General features: G+C 38.7%; 1 protein-coding gene across 3 annotated transcripts; it reads right to left on the reverse strand.

Moving 5' to 3' along the window:
* Positions 1 to 27,051, reverse strand: LOC127422266 (heterogeneous nuclear ribonucleoprotein L-like). 3 transcript variants are annotated; one of them, XM_051665664.1, is made up of 14 exons: positions 26,930 to 27,051; positions 25,820 to 25,938; positions 25,493 to 25,730; positions 25,315 to 25,402; positions 24,950 to 25,044; positions 23,112 to 23,184; positions 13,132 to 13,164; positions 11,944 to 12,012; positions 11,464 to 11,720; positions 11,255 to 11,376; positions 4,249 to 4,450; positions 3,583 to 3,640; positions 2,333 to 2,437; positions 1 to 439 (listed from the first exon to the last, which is right to left on the reverse strand). In XM_051665664.1, the coding sequence occupies exons 1-14, from the start codon at positions 27,014 to 27,016 to the stop codon at positions 381 to 383; spliced, it is 1,605 nt and encodes a 534-aa protein (XP_051521624.1). In that variant the 5' UTR covers positions 27,017 to 27,051; the 3' UTR covers positions 1 to 380. The 3 variants fall into 3 exon arrangements, with proteins under 3 accessions (XP_051521624.1, XP_051521625.1, XP_051521626.1); XM_051665665.1 differs by lacking the exon at positions 13,132 to 13,164; XM_051665666.1 differs by lacking the exons at positions 11,944 to 12,012; positions 13,132 to 13,164.
* Between the last annotated feature and the right edge of the window lie 7 nt (positions 27,052 to 27,058).

Consider the following 27,058-nt stretch of genomic DNA (forward strand, 5'->3'; position numbering starts at 1 on the left):
CCATTATCACTTATTTTATTTTACAATCCAAGAAAAAAACAAACAAAAAAAAACATTTGCAGTCTCTTCTTTACTGGTTAACTTTTCTAAAAGAGAGGTGCTAAGCACAGACTTAAGTCACACACAAAAAAAAAAAAAAAAAAGAATAAATTGTAACAAAAAAATACTGGTACAAAAGCATTTCAACTCTCCTTGTCCATTAAAAACAATATGGTGACAGTTCAGTCAGTTTCACTCTCAGCTTGTGCTGTGGCTCAATCAATATAAAGACTAACTCAACACGTCTGCACTCACACTTGCACAATGACAGACAATAAACGTAGCAGGAAAGTAATGTGATGAGGTGAGCGAAGATACTGGGACATGATGAAAGATGCTGCTCAGTTTGCATGCTGTGCAGTAGAGAAGCACAGCTTAAGTGTGTATGGGTATGGGCCATCTGCAGAGAGAGAGGCACAGAGAAAAACAGGATAAGTAAGCATGGCATCAGGGCTGGGTGACAGTACAAATGTGTCAAGCAGTAAAGACTTTGCTACACCACGGTATATATTTGAGCTGTACTTATTTACACATCAGAGCACATGAAAGACACGACATGGAGTAATGTAAAAATGCAGAGCAGGATGTGTTCCGAACAAGTCAAATGAGGAAGAACTTTGTGGTAAGGGTGTCATTTGGCACAACGCGAAGCAGAGATGACCGATAATTGTTTATGGTTGCAGAGTAACATCACAACTTTCTGCATTTTATTTAAACAAAGTAGTACAGTCTTAGAAAAAGTTTACCCAAAAATGAAAATTCTCTCATCATTTACTCACCCTCAAGCCATCACAGGTGTGTATGACTGACTTTCTTCTGCTGAACAAAAACAAAGGTTTTTAGAAAAATATACCAGCTCTATAGGTCCATACCATTCAAGTGAATTATGAAAACTGTGAAGCCCCAAAAAGCATATAAAAGCAGCATAAAAGTAATCCATAAGACTCCAGTGGTTTAATCCATGTCTTAGGAAGTGATCCAATCCGTTTTGGGCGAGAACAGACCAAAATGTAACTTTTTCACCATAAATCTTGACATCTACGATAGCACTGGTGATCATTATTTCAAGCTTGATAAGCTCTGCGCATGCGTCACGCACTCGGAAGTGTAATCAAGCTTGAAATGATGATCAAGCCTAGAGACCTCAATAGCAAGATGTAAAGTAAAAATTGGGTTATATTTTGGTCTGTTCTCACCCAAAACCGATTGGAGTAATTCAGAAGAACAACTGGAGTCTAATGGATTACTTTTGTGCTGCCAGCCTTTGAGCATTTGGAGCTTCAAAGTTTTGGTCACCATTCACTTGCATTGTATGGACCTACAGAGCTGAAATATTCTTCTAAAAATCATACACATCTGGATGGCATGAGGGTGAGTAAATTATGAGAGAATTTTCATTTTTGGGTGAACTTTCCCTTTAATCTAAATTAATAATCGTGATTACAATAAAGGGAAATCATCGACAATATGATTTGTAAATCTTGAAGCCCTACGTGATACAGTCAGACTGAAGATTCAAAACTGTTTGTGAAATTGCCACCCACAATGTAACTGAAGTTGCTCCTGGTGTAATTAAAAAAAAGTTAATGGTATGGTAATGAAGGTCTCTGTTGTGTGAAATAGTTCTCCGTGGCCCTTTGAGACTTTTGCTCAGGTGTGAAAATTTCTTTGTCTCTATAATAATCAAGGCAGTTGGTTGGCAGTTATTGAAATCAAGTATAACACATTAATAAAATAACCTTAAATCTTGGTCCTATGATTGATGGTTATTGTCTACTGATGGCAGTGTCACCATTTTTAAAAATCTAAAACTGAGGCCAGGGTCATTAACAAATAGGTGAATAGGTGTATAAATAGGTGTATGAGGTGAAAAGAAAATTAGAAATGTAATCTTTGGATCCATGTTGATTTTTTCTTTTTTTAAAACATACTATTTTCTACCAAAAAACAAACAAACTGACTCGATGATTTAAATTTTTTTTCATGTGGTGTAAAAAAAATAAAGTTCAAAAGTATAAATATTTTTTCCTTGCACCTTAAATGTATGAATGTACACACCGTGGGGTAATTTTTTTTTTTTTTTTTTTTTTTTACAAATATCAAGAAGTTTTCACAGGGTTACTCCATGTGACCTGAATAAAATATGCCATAGAGGTGTATTCAAGTAAATGTTTTGTGTGAACTGAATTTTTAATGTATTTTTGAATCATTTATTAGATTTGGACAAAAGAAATTAGCGTCACATCATTGACCTGCCCTCTATAAGTTAAATGATGGGGATGAGGCCACTTACTGGGGTTCTTCATCTGGTAATGGTTCATCATGGCGAGGGCTTCCATTGCATCATTAACAGACTCCCATTCAAGAAGTCCCGTCGAACTCCTCTCTGATAAGGAACCTAATATTTAAAAGGGCATAGGTGATATTACAAAAATGAAGATGCATATAAAACATTACAAACAACACAACTTTGGTTGCTAGGTACACCAGGAAAGCAAAACAGCGTTCATGTTTACATGATTTCTCCAGGAATAAGCCGTGCATTTAATATAAATGGGGTCAGTGTACAATGAAGCATGAAAGCAAAGTTAATGTTTAGGGGTATAATAATTAAATCAATCAATTTGAGACTGAATATTCAATGCATTAATTACAGAATGTAATAATCAATATTTGCTAGTAATCATAACACCCAATGTGGTACAGGCAGTCTCAGAAAACATGCCAACGCTCATACCAAGGAGAGCATGCAAGAGGAAAAAAGGACACGATTTAAATGAATAAGATTACCAATGCAGAGTTTGGCTTTCTGCAACATTATTCATATTCATGTGTGCCCATTTGAGCAAAGTTAGTTCATTGTTATTTTCTTTCCTAAATATTATGAATTATATATTTTTTATATCATGAGGATCACTTCACTATTATACACCATATATTGACGGTTGTTACTTCCATGATCCTGCTTGATTTAAAGATGCACATTATCTACCTGTACAGAACATTTTATGTAGCCTATACGTATTCCTAAAAATAATTAAATTATTAATTGTACCAAACTACTCAAATTGTGGCCAGAGTAAAGAACTGCAATCAAATTATCGAATCACTTTCAGTTGAAGACTGTTCAAGAATGTAACTAGTTGGAGTACCGAACCCACAACCTTTGGAACTATAATCCAGTATATTAACACACTGTGCCACTCATTTGACATGCTCAACGAGTGGCAAAGAGACAAGCTGAGTTTAGAGTCAGCACAAAAGTGTAGGTTATCTTTTTAACTATAGGTGGCGCTGTCTCCAATCTGCTCAGTTATCTTCAGGACATGATATTGATGATGCATAAAAAGACAATGGATTTAAAAGATAACAATAAAATTCAATATGGCAGAGAGTCAGTATGGCCGGTATGGTAAAAAATTGGTATAGTTGAGATTCGCATTACCCAAAGAATCCAAAGACACCAACTTCATGATTTTAGGCCATCCGGTTCAAAAGTTATGGGCAAAAATAAAAAAAATTCACATTTCTTACATCACATACCTTTTGCTGCAAAAAGTTTGACATTGGATGGGCTCTTCACGCCAAGCTCTTCACACATCTGAAAGGAGATGAAAAAGCTAAATTACCATCAAATCATGTTTTGCTTATACAGTACTGTGCAAAAGTCTTAGGTATGTTTCACAAAAGCATTTGTCTTAAGATGGTTATTTATATCTTCAGTTTTAGTGTCAATAGGAAATATAAATGTTAGACTCCCAAACATTACTTTTGCAAATAGAAAAGATTAGATTAGTAGAACAGGGAGCCCTGCAACAGATGTCTTTGCCCCCACAAAGCCGCCCACTGAACATCGTGTCAGTCTGAGATTACATAAAGTGACAGAAGCAATTGAGACAGCCTAAATAGATAGAAGAACTGTGGCGAATTCTCCAAGAAGCTTGGAACATCCTATCTGCCAACAACCATGAAAAACTGTGTCCAGGTGTACCTAGGAGAATTGGTGCTGTTTTAAAGGCAAAGGTGGTCACACCGAATATTGATTTAACTTTGTTAACTGGACTTTGTACGACATTAAGTGATAAATGAAAACTACTTATGTCATTATTTCTGAAGACATCCTTACTATGCAACATTTTTCACAAGTGCCTAAAACTTTTGCACAGTACTGTATGTGTGTATATATATAAAACTATGATGTGAACTGACCCTGGTAAAGACGTCTGGTGAAGCTTCAGGTGCTGCATTGAAAAAGTGAAGGACGTTGCTTGGGTGCTGAATGCGGTTCTTTGCTGCCTGCTCTGGAGAAGTGAAGCGGTTATTCCTGCTGCCGTGGAAGTCTTTGAAGCTGCTGGTCCCATCCTCCAGCTCATAGGACTGGCCAGGCATGATTGCCTGCTGCTTAGACACACTAAAACACAAGAAAACCCATTCAGTGATGAAACGGTTATATATTTGGTACTTTGCAACAGAGGCTGTCAACAGTGGTAAATATAAATGGTAATAAAACTGGAATTAATTTTGCCATCCAAAGCTATTTGATGTCAACAGCTAAATGGCATGAGCAGGGACTAAAATTAATGTTTGTCGAAATATCCCAGTCCTGTTGTTGTGCCAAGTATCAGTTGGTTTGTATGTATAGTTGATACACAGTACACCTCCTTTTTGATTAAACTTGAACGGTTAACATAGGCTTGGTTTTCACACTGACCTCACATTTTTAAAGTATCATTTCAACTGAAAAGGGATTGGAAAAAAGGCTGATGATTGGAATACTTAAACATTGTATCTGTTCTGAACAAATACAAAATCATGGTTTATCCTCTAAAAGATTTGTATTTCAGAATGTCAATGTCTGCCTGGCAGATGAAAGTTAGTTAGTGATTTTACGCCATGCCCCTGGCAGACGAAAAAGTGAGCTAAATATCCCATAGACTTCCATTGATAAGGTCCCCACACATATAAAGAGATCAGAATGTAAGATTTGTGGATGACCTCTTGACTTAGACCAGAAACCATCTAGCAACCATTTAGTAATGTTCTAACAAAGCTATTTTTTAATTTTTATTTCTATTTTAGATTTAATATGTAATACAATGTAATGAAGATGTATAGAATGTAATACAATGAGCTTAGGATGTCTAGACAAAAAGTCTAGGATGAGACTGTTCAGCGTGAGAGTGAATCTGATGATCGTAATATATAATCTACTTGCCACAATATCATAATTTTCACACCGGTGCACATTCAAACCGACTAACACCGGTATTACCGCTGGTACCCAAGTGGTACTATGGGGTAATTTTCGTTAAGCAATAGCCTACAAAATAACACAAGGCAGCTTGATTTCAAACTTCGAACTTTATTTTGTATTTATTTTAACTAAGCAACTAAGTGCAATTAAAATGTGTTGTTCATCTTTTTGAAAGATGGCTTTTCAACAGTTGTGAAGGGCAACATCTCTCTGGCAATGAACCTACTTCATCCATGCATTCTCTCCACCATGCGCTACCAGTCGGGTATTTCGTTGTCCGGGCAAATACATCACATATTGTGGGTTATTGCGGGTTTAATGTTGGTGTTTTATAATCTTTCATCCCAGGACCCAGTTTAGCTGCTTCGGAAGGGTAATGACTTTGAATGTCTGTGAAAACATTTGTTTTGTTCCCTCCTAGGGCTGGGCGATATGCAAGAAATATATATATCACAATATCCAATTACATTGTCAACCGCCCGGCTGAGGGATCAGTGAATATTCTTGCGTTAGTGATTTTGCATTGAAAATTAAATTCATTTATTTAAAAAATGAAAAACTTAAACCAAAAGACATTTCTAAATTAAAATCGCACTTCAAACTAAACGAAAAAGCAATTAAAATTACATTTAGAAAATCATATATCCACCTTTCCATTTACCGTCACGCAAGTATCCGTCTATGACAACAGGTGGAAAATTACTAATACAAATTAAGATCTAAAACACTTATAAATGTAAACATAATTATAATGATGATAATATGAAATATAAATCATGGTTCGAAGTGAACGTGTTTTTGTATTATTTTATGATTTATTCACAGATGTATAGGCTATATATAAAGTGACCCCGCAGAGTTGTGCTCACAATTAACTGCTCTGTGGAAATAAAGCAAACTGAACTCAGAGCACCTCCTGAGCGGAGATGGTCTGAGGTCGTTTTTCAGCACTCATTAGACGATACTATTCTTGCAAAAAAAAAAAAATGTCAGAAGACTGAAACAAAGAGTGAGAACCCTTTACATACGCGTGTTCCACGAGACTGCATGCCTCTGAACAAACAGCGTGTTAGACATGCGCATAGATGGCTTTTCTGTCATCTGTTCTTAAAAGTAAAATAAAATGTGTTTCAAGTGTGTCTGTGTGTCTAACAGCATCTGTTGTGTCATTCCAAATCCGAGACGTCTTACAGTTACCCACCATGCACATTATATTCGCTACCTGCAATTAAACGTCTTCTGTCAGTGTGCATACTTTGCTGCCTGTGTAATTTGATACGTTGGTAAAGAACTTCTGGCTTTCAATGCGTTATTTAGGTTCATTTATCATGGGTTGCAAACTCTTCATTAGGCAACTATTCTTTATTTAAGGCTATTCTATCCGTTAGGCTATTCTATTGATAATGGCAGTTCCATTCATAATGTTCCCCCTTTTACCCGGTATAAAATTTGACACCAGTGTTGTCCCATGTACCGAGTAAAACCGGTTACACTGTGACAACCCTACTATATAAATTGTATGCTGAATATAATGTATAAAAATGCTAAGGGTCCTGATATTTGATAGTCCTGATAATGCCAAATGTAATGTCTAATTTCACCAGTAAATTTATACTATGGCAAACGTTATTTTACTGGATAAGCATACACTACCAGTTAAAATGAATTTTAAATAATGTAATCAGTAACATAATTATGTATTTTTCAGCTGGGAAGAATTATTCATATTTTTATTCTGGTGTCATTTTGCCCTCTGCTGGGCTGATTTTTTTGTCCTACTCCGTCCCTGATGGATCATTTTACTCTTTAATGAATAGTACTATTTGTTAAGCTTTACAAGGAAAGGAAAGGAACTGTTTTGCATGTCCTGAAAGTAATAATATTATTAATAATAAACTGAAATTTAACTTATGATTTAGGCTTTGTTCAAAGTTTTGAGAGAGTATAGAATCATGTAGTAGAATTCAGTACCATAAATCAAACCAAATATTCTTTACAATTCAAAAAAATATATATAATAAAAAAAAATGATTAATCGATTATCAAAATATTCGTTAGTTGCAGCCCTAAGTACTTTATGGCTGCCAAAGCTAAAGCTTTTACTAGTATCATTTAAATATGTAACGTTATTGAGAGGGACTTGACGCCATGCGAGAGGCAGACGTGTGAGACACGAGCTCTGCAAACTTTGCTAGTTTTTTAAATTTATTTTCATGTTGTGATCCTGTGAGATTCGATACACCCAGTTACATACTTGCTCTTTGAAGAAAACATGGCAAAGAAGTCAAAATCCTCAGACTCTGGAGACATTAAAAGACACTTACGTGTTCAAGCTGAGGCCTCTAGCGGCCCTACGAGCCGGGGACTCGATTTAGATGGTGCGTTGGGAGATGAAATTCAGCGTCAGTTGTCCAACATGTCGGTGATGTTGATGAAGGTTCTTGCTGACTTGGAGGATCTCGCTGTAATACGTCGATCGATTACGGCGATGGAAACAAAATTCTCTGAGTTGGTCACAAGAGTGACAGAATTTGAAAAACGAATCGATTATCTGGAGTCATCGGAAAGGGAATTATCTGCTAATCCGCCCACGTCCAAAACAGATTTGGAATTAATTTCGGAAAAACTGGAATATTTCGAAAATATGAGCCAAAGGAATAACATACGAATTGTTGGAATTCCTGAGCATGAAGAGGGCAGAGATATGGTGAAATTCCTGGACAAGCTTTTCCCGAGTCTGCTCAACATAACAGGCCACAAGCTGGAAATCGAGTGAGCTCACAGAGTCCCGGCTCGCAGAACTGCTGAGGGAGAAAGGCCTCGATCCATTCTGGCCAAATTTCTGAAATCATCCAATAAAGATCTCGTGTTGCGCCAGGCGAGGAGTAAAGCAAAGCTTTCTTGGAAGAACCATAACATTTTCTTGTTCCCGGACTTTGCGAATTCGACAAGAGAAACGCAATCAGTTCAAGGAATGTAAGAAACCCTTACACCAACAGAAGATCGCCTCTGCATTGCTGTTCCCGGCCAAACTGAGAATAGAACTTGACGCCGAAAAGGCATTTGATATGGTAGAATGGGATTATCTTTTTAAGATTTTGGAAATGTATGGGTTTGGGAGTAAGTTTATTGGTTGGATAAAGTTACTTTATAGACACCCTGTAGCACAAACAAATTGATTAATTTCAGATTATTTTACTCTGGATACGGGCACCTGTCAAGGTTGCCCTCTTTCCCAATTATTGTTCTGTCTTGCCCTGGAACCATTAGCAGCCACAATAAGAAAGGAGGATGATTTTCCAGGGGTGATTGCGGGAGGTGTAGCGCATAAGCTTCTGCTTTATGCAGATGATATTTTATTATTCGTCTCTGACCCTACTAAATCTATGCCTTGCCTCCACAGAATTATTCATTCCTTTTCCAAATTCTCAGGATACAAAGTCAACTGGTCTAAATCGACGCTTTGGCTTTGACAGCGTACTGTCCAGTAATGGCCTTCCAGCCAGGCGCCTTCCAGTGGCCCAAACAGGGCATTAAGTATTTGGGCTTTTATTCCCAACAAATGTGTCTGATTTAGCCAGAGTTAATTTTGACCCTTTAACAAAACGGTTTAAGCGATGTGGGCAGGTGGGCTTCATTACATTTATCGATGATTGGGAAGGTTAATGTTATTAAAATGAACTGTATTCCAAAATTTAACTACTTGCTACAGTCTCTCCCGGTAGATGTCCCCCTCTCTTATTTCAAGCAATTTGATAGCATAGCGAAGTCTTTCATTTGGAGTGGTAAGTGCCTCAGACAACATTTCAATCAATTACATAGGCCGATTGACAAAGGTGGTCTAGGCCTACCCAAGAGTTTGTTTTATTATTATGCATTCGGACTCAGACATTTGGCTCATTGGAGAGCCAATGAACTGGTTCTGCATTGAACAAGAATTTCTTGTCCCTATTTTGCCATTGCAAAGCCTTTCCACCAAACTAAATAGAGATGTTTAATCATACACCGTTATTTCACATTTTCACTCAGTATGGACAAAAGTGTCCAGAGTGTTTAATTCAGATATTTATCTAAATGTTGCCTCGAGCCTATGGCTAAACTCCAAACTATGCATTAATAAGTCCCCTTTTTGTTGGTCAGAGTGGATTGCGAGGGGGGTTAATTCACTCGGTAACGTAAAAAAAAAAGTAACGTTATTAAACTTCTCAGGGCAGTCTTGTGTTACCTCTATCTAGTGGCATGTTCATGTGTAAATAAAGTAGAATGTAAATGTTTAAAATTTTATAATACTGCATCAAAAACTAAAATTAATTCAAGGTCAATATTTATTGTAGTTAGAGTTATGAAAAATTATTTTAGTTTAGTTTTGGTTTATTACAATCTTGTTTAATTTGTATTTTAGTTAGCGAAAAGTTTTATTTTTCGTGAACGAAAATGAAACTTTTCATGAAACTTTTGTGAATATACAGTACAAGTATATTCAGAGTAATCTGCACGTAAAATGGACATTCCCGAAAACGTACTGCCGGATTCACAAAAGCATTGTACTCCCCAGATTTGTTAGTAAAACACGTGTATGTTAGTGAATTCCAAACATTTGTAAATAGGGGGATTGTGCACGTTCATTGACAATCCACACCCATGAAAACGCTATATAAAAGGAGGGCACCAGACTCGCTATTAAATGTTAACATCTATGCGGAACAGTAATGAAATCGTTTTTATGAATATAGTGCATTCACACCATAAAATTTTAATTTAGAACTCACAATAGTGTATGACGTGAAAAAAAAATTTCAGTTCACGCCGGCAGGATAATGTCCACCACCATTAACCTTCTCTGGTTCAGTTTAGCGCATAGCCAGCATCATTTGTGAAAATTCTCAGGTAAATCATGATGGTAATGTTGATATACTTGCAACGGGAAGAAGATCTTTGACCGAAAAGTGATGGATATTAAAGACTAGCAAACAACATACAACAATGTGTGATCTTTTCTATTTTTTCCCATTGTATTGTGCAAGCACCTGTTGCGATATGTTGATTTATTAGTTTAACAGCATTAGCGTTGACCATACTTTATCAAATAAACACGATTTACCGATGCCTATACTAAAATTATGAATCCTAAATTATATAGAGCTTATATATATATAGAACAAAAAAAATAAAATAAAATAAAATAAAAAAAACTGTCCAACCAGTCACATTAGAGGGCATTAATTTATTTTCGAAAAAAATCAAACGTGGTGGCGGCGTAGTAGGCTAAAGCACAAAACTGGTAAGCAGAAGGTTGCTGGTTCAATCCCCACAGCCACCACCATTGTGTCCTTGAGCAAGGCACTTAACTCCAGGATTGCTCCAGGGTGACTGTCCCTGTAATAAGTGCACTGTAAGTTGCTTTGGATACAAGCATCTGCCAAATGCATAAATATAAACGTAAATTCAAACTAAGCCTTTCCATTAACTTTTCACCGCATGTCAAGCTCTTTTTGAAAAATAAATCCAAGTAGAAAACAAGGCTTTCCCCCCCCCCTTTTTACTAATTTGTCATTTAAGATTCATTTCACTCATTTAATTATTAGCTATTTTTTTTTCATTATTTAATTTCATAATTTTGTTTGCCTGAAAGAACAACACTTTCGGATATCCTACTTACGATTTACACATGGTCGGGAGCAGATGTAAATTTTGTTCGTGCCAACTAACGTTTTGAAAATACAAAAACGTTCATGAATCCAAGAATTTACATCAATACATCTTTACGAACAATTTACACAAAAATGTGTTCTGCTCATGTTTCATGACTGAGGCCAACACCGAATCACAACACAAAAAATAGGCTTAATTTTATTCATGCAAAATCTAATTATTTTCTTCATTTGATTTTAGGGTAAAATGTGACCCTGATATATTTTTGTGAGATTCACCCTAAGAGTCAGAACTGCAGTCAGAACATACCATACGTTCAGCTTCTGATTGAACAGGAAGTTATTGTTGAGATGCGAGATGGCCCGATCGACAGCATAGCAGTCTCCCATCTCCACCATGGCAGCTCCAGGTTTGCTCTTCATGAATTTCACCTATATATGGTTGGAAAAGGGGACTTTCAAATGAACCTGTCCGAGCATTTTGACATCGTCATACTCAACTTTTGACGTTTTACGCACCCGTTCCACATTGCCATACAGGCAGAAGATGTTGAAGACCCGGTCTGCATTTATTTTCACGGGATCCAGGCCGTAGACCATGACCACCGGCGAGTCCGCATGTGCGCCGTATTCACCCGGAGGTGGAGGAGGGGGGCCGTACTGTCCCCCATACCGCTGACTGGTTCCACCACGCCTTGGAGCACCCATGGGTGGCCCCATTCGTCGCCCTTCATAGGGTCCACCATAGCTCTCATCTTGATATCCGTGATAACCACCTAAGAATTCGCAAAAGACAAACAGGCCATGTGGATCCGGGTTGTGGCCAGGTTAAGGAATAAACATTTGACACACCCTGCACTTTAGTTTAACGTCAACACAGCACCATCTTGCTGCCACTGTGATAAATGTACCCCACTTTTTTGTCCTTTTAACATTCACTCCCGTTTGCGAGCAAATAGGCCAAATGTGTTTGTACTCGTGTGCCGTGGCGAGCCTTACCGTACTCTGGAGGGTGGTCTCCCAGCAGAGCTGGCTGCCTCTGGCGCTTGTTGGGGTTGGCATTCATATCTGAGAGGCGAGAGAGGGAAGAAGGCCAAGAAAGGAAAGGGGCAAATAAACAAGGCGAGAGAGAGAGAGTCAAAGATGAATTTGCTGAGTGCCGACAGGACACTGACTTTGTGAATACTGATGTGACTGACTTGACCTTTAAGATCAGCAGAAAGAGGGTCAAACACTGGATGCCAAATAAGGGGCGATACTGTTACAAGGTATGTATGTCATATTAAAGGAATGTTGCTGGTTCAATACAAATTAAGCTCTGTGGACAGCATCTGGCATGCCGTCGATTACCACAGAAAGTAATTTTGACTCATTGCTTAAATGCACATACTGTAATGCAGTTACAATGGAGGCTTCTGGAGAATTTAAAAGCAGAAATTGGCAGCTCTTATTTTTGCTAATGCACTTTCTTCAGTAAAACATTTTATTATGTGGTCTGTACATTATGAAGTTGTCTTATTCATTTTAGTAGTGGGACTACTTTTCTAGGTGGATGATTTCTGGTTATGCATTACAGATGTATTTCCTGAGGATAGATTTTTCTCTATTATCATTCCCTTTTTGGTATCAATACACATCATGCAAAAGTTATCGTTGTTCTTGGAAAATGTCTCTACGTGACCATATGTAGGTCAGTTTACACCAGCTTGGCAACTCTCACACTGGTGTGTTCATGTTGACTGATCTAGACTGACTGGGGAAATTAACTTAGAGAAAATGTCAAAATCAAAATAGGTAGAGCCCCGGGTCACACCCACCGATCACGTGGACAAAGTGCAGTAACAAGGTGTTTAGCAGCTGGTACAAAGTTTTCCTGTGAGTTCAAACACTAACACAGCTCAAACATTGAAAACCTTCTATTTGGTCAAATTTTGTTCAAACTGACATCACATCCATTCGTTCATCGATTTTGCTAGAAGTATATTGCCGCATTTCCTATGACTTACATTTTAAGTTCACTCCTGTACATGCAATTTTTGCTTGTTTTTAAAAACTGAGGAAAATGCAGAAACTATTTTCTGTGGTTAGCTGCGTATAGATCTTCACTTCTATTGAACTTGGAACACTCCTTTAATTGTTGGGAGTGAGTGGGTGGGAGAGGACAGAATGTCTACTGCAGACACACACCTTGATTGCCCCCATTGCCATCAGCATCTGCACCTGTTCAGGTACACACAGTGCAAACATAAATCTCACAGACATTTCTGAACATTCACATAACACAGGTCTATGTAGGAAGTTAAAATGTAGGGCACCGTGCCTTTATTAATATTTTTTTTTACAAAAAGACAAACTGAGAATAACGGCAGCCTATTCCTATAAGCATCTGATCTTCAAAACATCTCTACTAAGAACAACAACATTACACAACCCAACACAGCAATGCATTTTAATGTGCCTTGCTGAATTGCATGAAATTTGAACCAAACGGAGAGAAAAAAAAAAAAAAAAAAAAAAAAAAAACAGGGAGAAAAATGCTTGAAAGTTAGTCAAACATTTGGTCACACACCCCCATGTAATATTAGACTATGAGCGCATCACTCCAAGACAACAGAAGCTTGGGGTTACTTACAGCACAAACTCAAGGGTTGGAAGATGAAGGTTGAGGCAGGTAGAACATGCCGTAAGAGTCTTCACAGCGTTCTCCACCACATCACATTCAAAAACTTTCCATTTCTTCCACCCACCAGTCCATTCCACTTCCAAAGCAGTCTTTGTTTCAGATCACTTTCAAAGCTCCACTGAGGCTGGCGTATAATCCGTATTCTCAATTCAAAGCCTTTCTTCCCACGGATGTTGAAAAGCTGGGAGCAATTTTTGCCCAGTTCAGATTGACTGGCATTTCCACTAGGAACACAAAGCCAACCTGCATCATACGGAAGGTGTTACACAGTAGTCATACGACTGAAAAAAAAGGGAAAACGTCACATATTGAGAGAGAGAGAGAGAGAGAGAGAGAGAGAGAGAGAGAGAGAGAGAGGAGGAATCGTTTAGGAGACTGAGAAAGGACTAGAGGATGACATGTTGGGGGAAGAGAGCGTATCTGAAACACAAGCCTCCAAGGCAGAATTTCAGGTAAAAAGTTCGCATGTTGTCTGTCTGCATGTCAGTGCGTTGTCTGCAGTGTCTTCTGTGTCTCGAGTGGTTTTAGTGTCATCAGCTGTCAGGCGTGTTGATTTGTAGGTGGTGTGTGGGTATTTGTGTTGTGACGATCAGCGAGGCGAGAGAGAGAAGACGTAGCCCAGAGAAAGACAGACAGGTTCAGAGAAGGCTGTTTGTCTGTGGACGTCAGCAGTTTGGCATGAATGAAGCATTGTGTTGTGATGTCACTTGAGGATGAGTGTCAAAGAGATCCCTTGTTTGCAGTGCGGTTAAGATGGTGTGTCACAGTGCAGTGTGTCTCGTTCTTGACCCGTAAAAAAAAACACGGGAGAAAGCTGAAAGGGTGTAGGAGCCATAATTACTTGCAACCCCAAATCCTTCAATGTGATGTGACGTAAAACTGGTAGCATGTCTTCGTTGGCTTTTGAAAAGTGTTGGTTCTGTAGGAGGGTGGTGAGTGCTAAATGTTGAGTGATCACGTGTTTGTCAGGATGTCCTGCAGTTTCACGGGAGTAAAATGAGTGTTTGTCCTGGAGACATGTTGTTGCTGGTATAGGAAGCAGTTGTTTTGTTGACTGGTAGTATAAGAAGACTGAGGAACTTGTGTCTTCAATGAAATAAAGGAAATGTCCCCAGTGTCCAGATGTATTGAGTGTTCAAATGTTGTACTTGGAATTCTGGAAGTTTGTGTGCTTTAATATTGGTTTCAAATGGTGCTTTCACACTTGGTTTGATTGCTTGGTCTGAACCAGAGTTTGATCATGCCCCCCAACCCCTGCTGGTTTCTGTTCACATCATATTATTTGGGTCTGAACTGTAGTGCGATTGTGTCATCAATGCGAGCACCACGAGTACGAGCAGCAGCTGTTTAACACTAACTAGATAACGACTCAGGAGAATACGACCACCAAAACTTTACCTGCACATAACAGCTTTGCAACTGATGTGAAATATGTGAGCTACTCTTTAAAGGTGATTCTTTTGGAGACGAGCAGGTATGAGAAATACATTATACCACAATAATTGCGAATTACGTCAATCGTGGTTCACTTCTGCAATTTACGACGATTGTGTTCATATCAAATATCAGACCACCTTTTCAAGCGAACCCAGGTGCAGTTTGCGAGTGCACAGCTGAGTTCACATCAACCAAACAAATAGAATTTTAAAGAACCCTGGTGGGCACCAAATGTGCTAGTGTGAAAGCACCCTAAATGTACAACATGAATGTGAGGCGCAAATGGCCATGAGCAAGCACCAAAGACCATTTCATTCTAAAGTCTTCAAAAGGTTGTTAAACTTCTCTGGGAACACCTTTGATGACCAAACAAATTTCGACATGAAAAATAAACAAATACCATGAGCTAAAATCATGTGAGATGTCTTAAAATCCAACATGAAATCAAAACTGACCCTATTTACTTTATAAATGCACATTCCTGGTCATAATGTGAACAATAAATGCACATTATTGTAAAAAAAAAAAAAAAAAAAAAAAAAAAAAGAAAAATTCATCTTAGACAGCCATTCAAAAGTAGCCGTGTTTTATGATGATATAAAAAAAATTCCAGAACCATTTCAATTATTTCATTACATTATAGCACATCGTCATCCAGTGACTGATTGTTTTTGAAGGGCTCTTAAAAGCATGAAATTGATTTATATTTTTCCCTATCTATTCACACTGACGAGTGATCAGTCACGTGACATCCGATCCTAGAACTGTGCACCCATAAGCAAAGATGGTATCCTCCATTTCGCTAGCTGAGCAAAGTCATAGAGATTAATGGGGATGCTAACAGATAGCTCGCACCAGGTATTTTATAGCTCCATGGTCTAGACCCATAAACATGTCTATATTGTTTCAGACTCGAGTTATAGAAATGCAGGTATCTCCTAACCTCTTCACACACGCACTCTTGACGTGCACATCCACTGTTATTTCTACATTTGTCTACTCTGGTCAAGTGGTGATTACATCTGGATACATAACTGTGAGTGTTGCCACCTTGTATACCCACAAATAATTCCAGATCCATGTGTGTTCAGAAAAATTGGGCCGCACTTCAATTCAGTGCTCGAGCACTCTGACAAAATTTGCGTCACACTGCCTGTACACAGACGCCTAGCGTCCTCGTCTGCCCGAAGTATACTTTGAGCTTTACATTAATTTGATTTGCATAATGTCTTAATTGTAATATCTTTTAGTCAGATGTTAATGTACTCGCATGAACTTCACAAATAATTTAATTGTACAGTGATGCGGGTTACGATATTAAATAAAAGGTTACTTTTAAAAGTCTTTCAAAATTGCACATAATGTAAGGCTACAATGAAAATTTAGGTAAATTATTCCCTCATGAGGCCCAGACAGAATCCGCTGACTTTTTTCGGGAAAATCTGTGGAAGAGATTTAAACATAGCAAAATGTATTAAATGAACCTGAGAGCACTACAGTCTTATTGGTTGCTAAAAGCATTATGAAGTTAGCCAAAATATTTTATAAACATGCAAGGGATGAGGAATGTGTTGAACTTTTATAAATGACAGATGTCACAATTCTGCGGAAATCGAGTTTTCGGCGGTGTTCTATCCACGCAGATTCTGTCTGGGCCTGCTCATGACTGACAGCAACTCCGAGATGATTTTTGAATAAAGAACAATTGAGGATTGAGTCAACACCAAGAATTATTGGTTTTGTCTTTGTAGTTTTTTTCTGTCTACTTGGTTTACTGTACATGTGATGTTAAAATTCAACAAAAATAATAATTTTTTTTAAAAAATGCAGGGACACGTGACACCACGCGAGGAACAGACGTGTGAGCGGCTAGCTCTGCGCACTTTGCTGGACGGGACTGCGAGCCTGGGACTCGATTTGGAAGGCACGTCTGGAGATGAAATCTAGCGTCAACTATCCAACATCTCGGTGATGCTGATGAAGGTTGTTGCTGACTTGGAGGATCTTGCTGTAATACGTCGATCAATTACGGCGATGGAAACAAAATTCTCTGAATTGGTCACAAGAGTAACAGAAGTTGAAAAACGAATCGATTATCTGGAAAGAACAGAAAGGGAATTATCTGCTAATCCGCCGTGTCCAAAATAGACTTGGAACACATTTTGGGAAAACTAGAACATTTCGAAAATATGAACCGAAGGAATAACATACGAATTGTTGGAATTCCTGAGCATGAAGAGGGCAGAGATATGGTGAAATTCCTGGACAAGCTCTTCCCAAGTCTGCTCGACATGGCGGGCCATAAGCTGGAAATTGAGAGAGCTCACAGAGTCCCGACTCGCGGATCTGCTAGGGGAGATCGATTCTGGCCAGATTTCTGAGATCATCCGATAAAGATCTCATGTTGCGCCAGGCGAGGAGCAAAGGAAAGCTTTCTTGGAAGAATCACAGTATTTTCTTGTTCCCGGACTTTGCGAATGCGACGAGAGAAACGCGATCGGTTCAAGGAATGTAAGAAACTCTTACATCAACGGAAGATCGCTTGTGCACTGATGTTTCCGGCCAAACTGAGAATAGACACCAAAGACGGCAGCAAAGTATTTTTATGCCCCAAAAAGGCACTGGCCTTCATACAAACTATGGGTGAGTAAACCATTGGGCATTTCTTATGTGAGTGGACTAACTCGCTGTTCAGTGTCTCCATTGTCTGAGGAAGGTGGGTGCCATTTTTGTTTCTTTTTGTGTTGGCTCCGCCTGGCAGCTGGAGTTTGTTTGTGGCATGACACTCCAAGAAACCTTTGCATTGATGGAAGATCGCTTTTACACTGAAGTTCCCGGCCAGATTGAGAATGGACACTATGGATGTCCGCAAAATATCTACATGCTCACATAAAGGACGTCTTTTATAAAGTTGTCGGACTAAGTCATCATGTATTTTTTGTAGGCAGCCTCCGAGTGAATTTGACTCGCTCAATACACACTTGATCATCCAAGGAACCGGGATGCCTGTTTTGTTTCTTTATGTGCTGGCTCCGCCTAGTGGCTGGAGTTTGTGTTGTGGAATAATACTCCTTCGGGTCAGCTGTGGATGAATCTGATCGTTTTTTGTGCTTACACCTGTTGGTGGGAATTTGTTTTTGTAGAGTATTTTTAAGGGACATTAGAATGATTACATCATCTGCTGAACTCATAACAGCCAGCTCACTGAACAATTGTCTGTCTGTCCAAGGAAACTGAACAGCTTTATATCAGCTGGAGTTTGTTTTGTGGAGGAACACACCTTCAAGACAGTTTTGCGAATGAATCTACACGTTCTTTGTGTTTATTCTGCCTATTGGCTGGAGTTTGTTTTACAAAGTATTTTCTGTTATTTAATTTTGCCTCACAAAACCTGTGCAGAAGCACCGGACTTGAGCAATCCGACGGCAAAGATGACGCGGGGGTTTTTGCGTGCGTACATGGACTCATGAGTTTGGAGGGATTGACGCCGGTTGGCGCTGTCGTGCACGGGGTTTATGCGCACGTTTTTCTTTTTTCTGTTCGTTTTGTTTGGGGGGGGGGGGGGGTTCGGGGTTTGATTGATGCATTAATGGGAAATGTGGTCTGTATAATCTTTTGACAATTTTTTTTATTTTATTATATCAATATGTCAAATGTTAATGTGAATGGGTTCTCTCTCTCCACATGTAATGTGAATGGGTTGGGGCACCCCATAAAAAGAAGGAAGGTTATTTCTTTTCTTAAGCGTAAGAAATATGATAGTGTTTCTTCAAGAAAAGCTTCTTCCCCCACAGGAAGCTGAAAAATTTGGGAAGATATGGGGTGGATGTGTTTTCTTTAGTGCTGGCTCAAGTAAGAGCAGGGGGGTCATTATATTGATAAACATTTACAATTAAAATTTCTGAAACAGATTAAAGATAAAATAGGAAGAGTCATTATTGTTTTAGCAGACATTCAGGGGCAAAGGTTGATTTTGGCTAATATTTACGCACCTAACGCTGATGATCAGGGCTTTTCTATAGATCTTGAAGGGTTGTTGCAAACCGTTGGCACTCCTCATGATATAATATTGGGATGAGACTTTAATTTATTGATGGACTCAATCCTTGATCATAGTGAAGCAAAAGTGTTTAAGCCCATAGAGCAACAGTGACACTTCACAAGATGTGTAAAAATCTTGGTCTTGTAGATATCTGGCGACTTTTGAACCCATGAATTTTTTTTTTCCAGTTCATAAGATTTATTTAAGAATAGATTTTTTTTTATTATATCTAAATCCCTCATTCCATCTGTTGTTGACTGCTCAATTGGAAACATTTTAGTCTCAGATCACACACTGGTGAGTTGAGATGTTGCCACATACAGAGAAAAAGAAATCATTTAGTTGGCGCTTTAATGTTTCCCTTTTGCAAAATCCTGATTTCCAACAAATGTTAAAGACTGAAATCAATATTTATATGGAGACCAACTGGTCCTCAGTAACCTCGGTGGCCGTGGCTTGGGAGACACTTAAGGCTGTTCTTAGGGGTCGGATCATACAGTATGCCTCTTTCAACAAAAAATCTAAAGCACGAGAACTCATGGAGTTGGAAGGGACTATTAAAAGTGCCGAAGCGCCGAATGTCGTCTGATGGCCTCAGAGAACTGACCCGACTGAAATATAGATATAATACTATTTTGTCGCGGAAAGTGGAGTTTTGGTAATGCAGGGCAAAGTCATACTTTGAGTCAGGTGACAAAGCAGGAAAACTTTTGGCTGGATATATAAAGCAGAGAGAGTCTTTGTCTACCATTCCCTCAGTGAAATCTGCTGGTGGTGAAATTTTTACCTCAGCCATTGATATTAATAATGCTTTTAAAGAATTCTATATTTATCTTTACAGTTCCACGTCTTCATCTACTTATGAAGATATTACAAACTTTGTGGAACCATTAGTTCTCCCTAAATTGACGACTGAGCAAAAAAATTCTCTTGATTCTGAGATAACCTTGGAGGAGCTTGATGAGGTAATTAAATCCTTACCTACAGGCAAGGCTCCTGGGCCAGACGGCTTTGCTGCTGAATTTTTTTTTAGATCTTATACTATAGAACTGGCTCCACTTTTGTTAGAAGTTTATACAGAATCATTAAAGAATGGAAAGCTTCCCCCAACCATGACACAAGCCCGAATCAGACTGATTCTTAAAAAGGACAAAGATCCAAGCGAGTGTAAGAGTTACCGTCCAATTTCCCTGATCCAGTTAGATGTAAAAAGGCTGGCAAAAATTTTGGCTAACTGATTAAGTTATGACATCTCTTATACATATAGATCAGGTGGGGTTTATTCAGGGCTCTTCTGATAACATCAGGCATCTCATCAATATCATGTGGTCAGCAGCGAATGATCAGTCTCCTGTCGCTGCCATCTCACTTAATGCGGAAAAGGTGTTTGATATGGTAGAATGGGATTATCTTTTTAAGATTTTGGAAATATAGGAGTTCGGGAATACTTTTATTGGTTGGATTAAGTTACTTTATAGACACCCGTAGCGGCGGTACAAACAAATGGATTAATTTCAGATTATTTACTCTGGATAGGGGCACCCGACAGGGTTGCCCTCTTTCCCCATTATTGTTCTGTGTCGCCCTGGAATCATTAGCAGCTGCGATAAGAAAAGAGGATGATTTTCCAGGGGTGAAGGCTGGAGGAGTGGCGCATAAACTTTTGCTTTACGCAGATGATATTTTATTATTCGTCTCCAACCCCACTAGATCTATGCCTTGCTTCCACAAAATTATTAATTCCTTTTCTAAAGTTTCGGGATACAGAGTCAATTGGTCTAAATCCGAAGCTTTGGCTTTGACAGCGTACTGCCCAGTAACGCCTTTTCAGCCGGGTGCCTTCCAGTGGCCCAAACAGGGCATTAAGTATTTGGGCATTTTATTCCCAGCAAATGTCACAGTTAATTTTGAGCCTCTAATAAAAAGGTTTTCAAGCGATGTGGGCAGGTGGGCTTCATTACATTTATCGATGACTGGGAAGGTTAAAGTTATTAAAATGAACTGCATTCCAAAATTTAACTTCCTGCTCAAGTCTCTCCCTGTAGATGTCCTCCTCTCTTATTTTAAGCAATCTGATAGCATAATGAAGTCCTTCATTTGGAATGGTAAGCATCCCAGGTTACATTTTAATAAGTTACATAGGCCGACTGACTACGGTGAGCTAGGCCTACCCAAGATTTTATTTTATTATTACGTGTTCAGTCTCAGACATTTGACCCATTGGTCGCTCACACCTGAGAGAACCCCTCCCTGGTTTGTTATTGAACAGGAAGTTCTTGCCCCTATTTCGCCATTGCAAAGCCTTTAGATCAAACTAATCGGAGAAGTCACACCTCGTTATCTCGCATCTGCACCTGGTTTGGACGAAAGTGTCCAGAGTGTTTAATTCTGACATTTATTTAAGTGTTGCCTCATGCATATGGCTGAACCCTAAATTACACATTAATAAGTCCCCTTTCTGTTGGTCAGAGTGGATTGGGAGGGGGGTTACTACACTTGGTGACCTATATGAGTGGAGTACTGAGATCTTTTGATAATTTGGTTCAACATTTTAAGATTCCTAGATCCCAGTTCTTTAGGTATTTACAGCTGCACCACTTGCTCTGTACTATTTGTGGGAGTAGTGTACACCCCCCTAAAGTGGCAGATACTCTGGAAATGATGATTACTGCTTTTGGGAAAGGTCATGAAGCATCAGTGTATTACTCCCTGTTGATTCAGAGTCTGGGGGATGGAGTTTCGTCTTCTCTCAAGAGATTATAGAAGGATTTTAACTTGGTATTGGAGGAGGGAGTGTGGGCCAGGATCCTAAAAAGCATCAAGTCTGCATCTAGAAATGCAAGGGTCCGTCTAATGCAATTTAAGATTTTGCATCAGTTCTACTGGAGATTGTATAGGTTGGGTCTTAAAGACACACCCACCTGCTGGCGGTGCCAAACAGAAGACAGGGACACAATACATCTATTTTGGGGATGTGTAAAGAACAAAGAATTTTGGTTGAGGGTTCAGAACTTTTTGAGGGGTTGAACACTGAACTTTCATGTAGCCCCAGACTCTGTATCCTGGGTGATGGGAGGACTCTGGACATTGGGGACAGATATTTAAAAAGTTGGGTGCTAGCCAGAGTCATGATTGGTATAAAATTAAAAAAAAAAAAAATCACCCTCAGGGGATGGAAGTCGGCTGGGGCACCCTCATTTAGGGAATGGTGCAGGGAGATGGGCGAGGTGGCGGCGTTTGAGATCTTTTTTAGAAGGCTGGGGAAATGGGATTTGTGTGTCAAGAAGTGTGTGGGGGGGGGGGGGGGGGGGTATTTTATTTTGATTATTTAATTGTTGGTGACCACAGTACTGCATGTTTGGGGGGTGGTGGTGATAATGTTAATAATTTATTCCATTTTTTATGTTGTGTTTGTAAGTTTTATTTTTGGAATCAATAAAATTGTTAATAAAAAAAAAAAAAAAAAAAAAAAAAAGTACCAACAATTCAATCCAGATATCTCAGTATTCAACATACGAAGAACGGAGCCATGGACAGAATCTAGTCCCAGCTTATGTTTCCCATTTCACTCAAATATACATCACATTATAAAAGTAAAACTGGTTGTGAACGTTGTATCATGTTTACTTGAGCTCGAACTTAAGAGCTATAGAAGAAGCTGTCAGAATGAACCATGTACTGATTGTAGGCCTCTGTGGTGCTTACCCAGTAAGCCACTTGCCCCTCAAACCATGGATATGTGATGGGCTTTGCTGGAAAAGGAAGCTTAGGCGATATTAAGAGAATCATGATCTGAGGATGCTTTAGCATTAAGGGATATGGAATTATCTCCCCCTCAGAGCCATGAAAACATACAGTGTGGACTCTGGTAAGCTTAACACTCAGCGCAGAGGAGGTGAAAAAGTGGATTCACCGCTAAGATGCCCCAGTCCCACCCTCTTATTTCCCCCACAGTGGCAGAAAAGGCGCTGAGCAATGTCAGAGCATACATAGGGTTAACATTACCTTGGCTGCCCAGGTTCGGATTGGTGTAGTCAAATGTGTCCTGGTCATTCTTGAACACATTGAGGCGTGTTGGCTGGGAGGAAAAAACAAAAATTAGAGCTGTCGAAATTAACGAATGCGCTTAATTTAAAATGTTCAACACGTTAATGTTTTTAAACGCAAATAATACATTTACCAATATGACATTAGATTCTGACATTTTATGTAGCTCTGTGTGAGATCTAAACACTGGTTGTAATAGTGTGGAAACTTTGCGACGTGTCCGTGAACATTACTCTGACGTACACACCACAAACACACACACATAACAGCGATTCCGTGCGTGTTTCTCAATAATGATCAAGTGATGGAGAAATGACATCTTACAAAACAAACCCATTTGGATCAAATATAAAAGTACTTCACACCCTTTGTAAGGTGAAATTTAATTACCACAGCAACAAGTCAAGTCTTAACTGCCACCTAAAAGCCAACCACATGATACATGGCACTGATGAGGGGCCGGCTGTGATGGGCTAGCTTGGAGTTCTGCCGACACGCCACTCAAAGATCAAACAATTTAAAATTTGACCCAGTTGCCGCTGATCTTTTAGAGCATAAGCTAACGATTATTGGACAATTTGGCTGTAGTATCATTACATGGGGAGTACCAGCGCTAAAAGCAGAACAAAATGTTGGCTGTGTTCGGAATGGCATATTAGATATGGCAGAAGCAGTAAGAGCACTATGGGTAGTAAGCCATTACGATTTCGCCCGTTCTACGCAGTGCTTTTTATGTGGAGAACAAACTTCAAAGCGCCGCTTGAGAGGTGTGTTGTTGTCCTGATGCGAATTTTGTGAAAGCGGCTTCACGACTGCTGTAACGAAGGGGATGATTCCGCCTGCCGGCTGATTAATAATGTTTAAGTGTTTAAGAGATTTAATGTGCAGTGCAACTAATATCCATCCAACAGGAACTAGTTTTCAATTAGTAAACCTCCAAATTAGGCTATGTAGACATTAATCTGGATACATTTGAAAACTGTGTTTTTGAAACACTCTCCATTTTCAAACGTTTCCCAAAAGTAACTTGTCAATGGAAGCGTGGCCCTGCGTCATTTCCATGTACAGTCTGAAACACAATTGTTCTCGTGTTCCGTTGCCAGACAGCAATTCAAAGTAAACTTTGCCTTTGTAGGAATGCAATGTTACATTTGTACAACCTTCACATTTATCTTTAACAACTCCATCAAAGTGGATAGAAGGCATAATAACACCGCTACAACGTGGGATGCCATCTTGATTGTTTTGGGTTGAATGGATCACATAACTGTCACATGACAACAAATATGTCATCGTTCTCAAATATCTCAGTTTTCCCCATCCACACTAGAGTGTGAAGACGGCATTTTTTCACATTTATCCACTTGGGAGAGCCTTTTCTAAAAGCTCCTTTTTCATTGGACAAAAATGCCATATCAGTGTGGACTGAAGGCCAAAGATGCATTTTCAATCAAACTTATTAGTGTGGACTTAGCCTTTGGGAAAGTTAAATGTTTCTTGAATTGGTTCTATTTGAGTGCATTTCCATCTTTATACTGTGGAAGACTTTGTTTGGAAAAATGCAAAAAAACAAACATTGTTACATATTGTTTTGGTTTCTTTTGTAAGGAAACAAATATTTGTCAAATTTTGGCACTATATCGCTGTTATACAATTAACTATAAAAAGAAACATGCGATTAATCGCAATTAAATATTTTAATCGACTGAGAGCACTAAAAAATAAATTTTGTGCTCACACACATCCTTAGGCAATAATATTTCTCATTTGAATAGTTTGAAATTCAAGAACCTCACCTTGGCATACTCGATCTTTAGAGTACAGCAGCCAGAATATATATCAGCCCCGTTGAGTGAAGCTTTGGCCCTTTGGGCACTCTGAACGGAGTCAAATGTTTGAGGAATTAAAGAAATGTAAGTTATTTGAAGCATTCTTGGAATGCAACATACTTAAAATGTACATTAACTTGGAAGGAAACTTCTCAACAATGCTATTAAAACATGCCTAGCCCAGACATCATAAAACACAAGCACAAATGTAAACAAATTAAATGGATAGGTGCACAAAGAATCAAACACAAATTAGAGCCTTTACAGAGTTGAAGACAACAGCTGTGACCTAACAAACAGCGTTTGATCTGCAGTCTGAAACAGTAAAGGATATTCCACCATGGCCTGCACACCATTCTTCCTGAAGATGACGATTCTTTGAACAGGACCACAGTTGTTGCAAATAGTATAAAGAACATCCTGTACAATGATAAAAATGTTAGCTCTGAATAAACACATCTTTAAAGTGAAATGAAGGCAAGCAGTATGATTGCAGTGCGGGTACTTTACCGTGGTAATAGGATAAATGGGGTTCATAATTGTAAGCAGCAAAACATTATTAACACTGCGGGAGTCATCCGGGTCACCCGGCCTGGAAATCTTCTGACTGGTAGAGTAGTTTACGAATGCAGGATGTCCGGCGATGTAGATCTGGTTGTCGTTGGCATAAGTAACTGCATTGCAAGATCCACTCATATCCTCATATTCAACCAGGGCTTGACGTTTCTTGGGCATCAGCACGACATAACTGCAGAGAGACTGAATGATCCACAACGCACCTCACGACATACAAGGTCAAAAAGTAGAGCAAAGTTTAACATAGTTGTAGCAAGTTACCTGATGGTTCCAAACTCTTGAAGGGCTTCAACAATGTCTGCCTCCAAAACCCCATCCACTAACCCTCTGACATGCACCACAAGGGAGGGAAGCGTCTTATGAGGGTCATCATATCCTTCCTGCAATATATACAATCACATTAGTCTAGCAAGCATGGATCATTACACGATCATTAACTTGCGTAATTTCACGTAGGTAAATGAGTCGTTTACTGGCATTTACACTAACAAGCAGTGTTGGGTAAGTTACTCTAAAAAAAGAGAAAAAGAAAAAAGTAATTAATTACTAACTACTAATTACATTGTCTACAGTGTAACTAGTTTACTGTACTAATTACTCTGTCTGAAAAGTAATTGCATTACTTATTACTAATTACTTTCTAAAACCTTATCAACCTCGACCGGATGAAAAATATAAGGATAGACATGAAACTGTTCTTTTAATTCTTTCAAATAAATCATATAAAATCAAAGAAATTATTAATGAACTGACCAAAGAATGTAATGGGGCAGCATTAAATTAGAAAACATATTTTAACATTAGACGTTAAATTTTGATTTTAAATTAATTATTGTTTTATATAGAATTGTTCTATAGTCTTTACAGTATTTAACACAATTACATCAGAAGTAACTGGACTTAAATTACTGAAAAATGAAAAGTAATCCCTTTACTTTTTTTATGGAAAAAAATTAATTACGGTAATTAATACTTAATGCATTACATCCAACACTTTTAACGAGTTACATAAACGTGTAAATACTTATTAAACTTCATGTTGATAATCATGTATGCAAACAGCAAGGTTACATGCGGCGCAATCCATTCATTCAACCCCCTGTTAGCATCTGTGTGGCGTAACAAATAAATCTATTTCGCACATATGCATAAAATATTCTCTACATTTTCATCTCACGTTGTTATATTTCAGCAGCTGGTGTGTTTATGTAATAATTGTGCAGCAGTTCAGACCTCAGTTTGCTGTGACTCAATTGTTTGGTTAGCTGGTTGGCTAACCAGTGCTATTTCAGCCAGCTAGCTGACTAAAGCTGTGCCAAATAAAATCCTTTGTAAAACATCTGACAATATTTATATAAAGACTCGTCTTACAGTGGCCATTCCCCCGTCGCTATCGGTTTTTTGGCGTTTTGTCGCTCTGCCGCCTTCGCTGTAGTAGCGGGCCGTCTGCGTCGCCATGTTGTCCCGTTACAATTGTCGTGAATCAAAATGAAATGGATG

This window comes from Myxocyprinus asiaticus, chromosome 31 (genome assembly GCF_019703515.2).
Source record: "Myxocyprinus asiaticus isolate MX2 ecotype Aquarium Trade chromosome 31, UBuf_Myxa_2, whole genome shotgun sequence".
Classification (NCBI taxonomy): Eukaryota; Metazoa; Chordata; class Actinopteri; order Cypriniformes; family Catostomidae; genus Myxocyprinus; species Myxocyprinus asiaticus.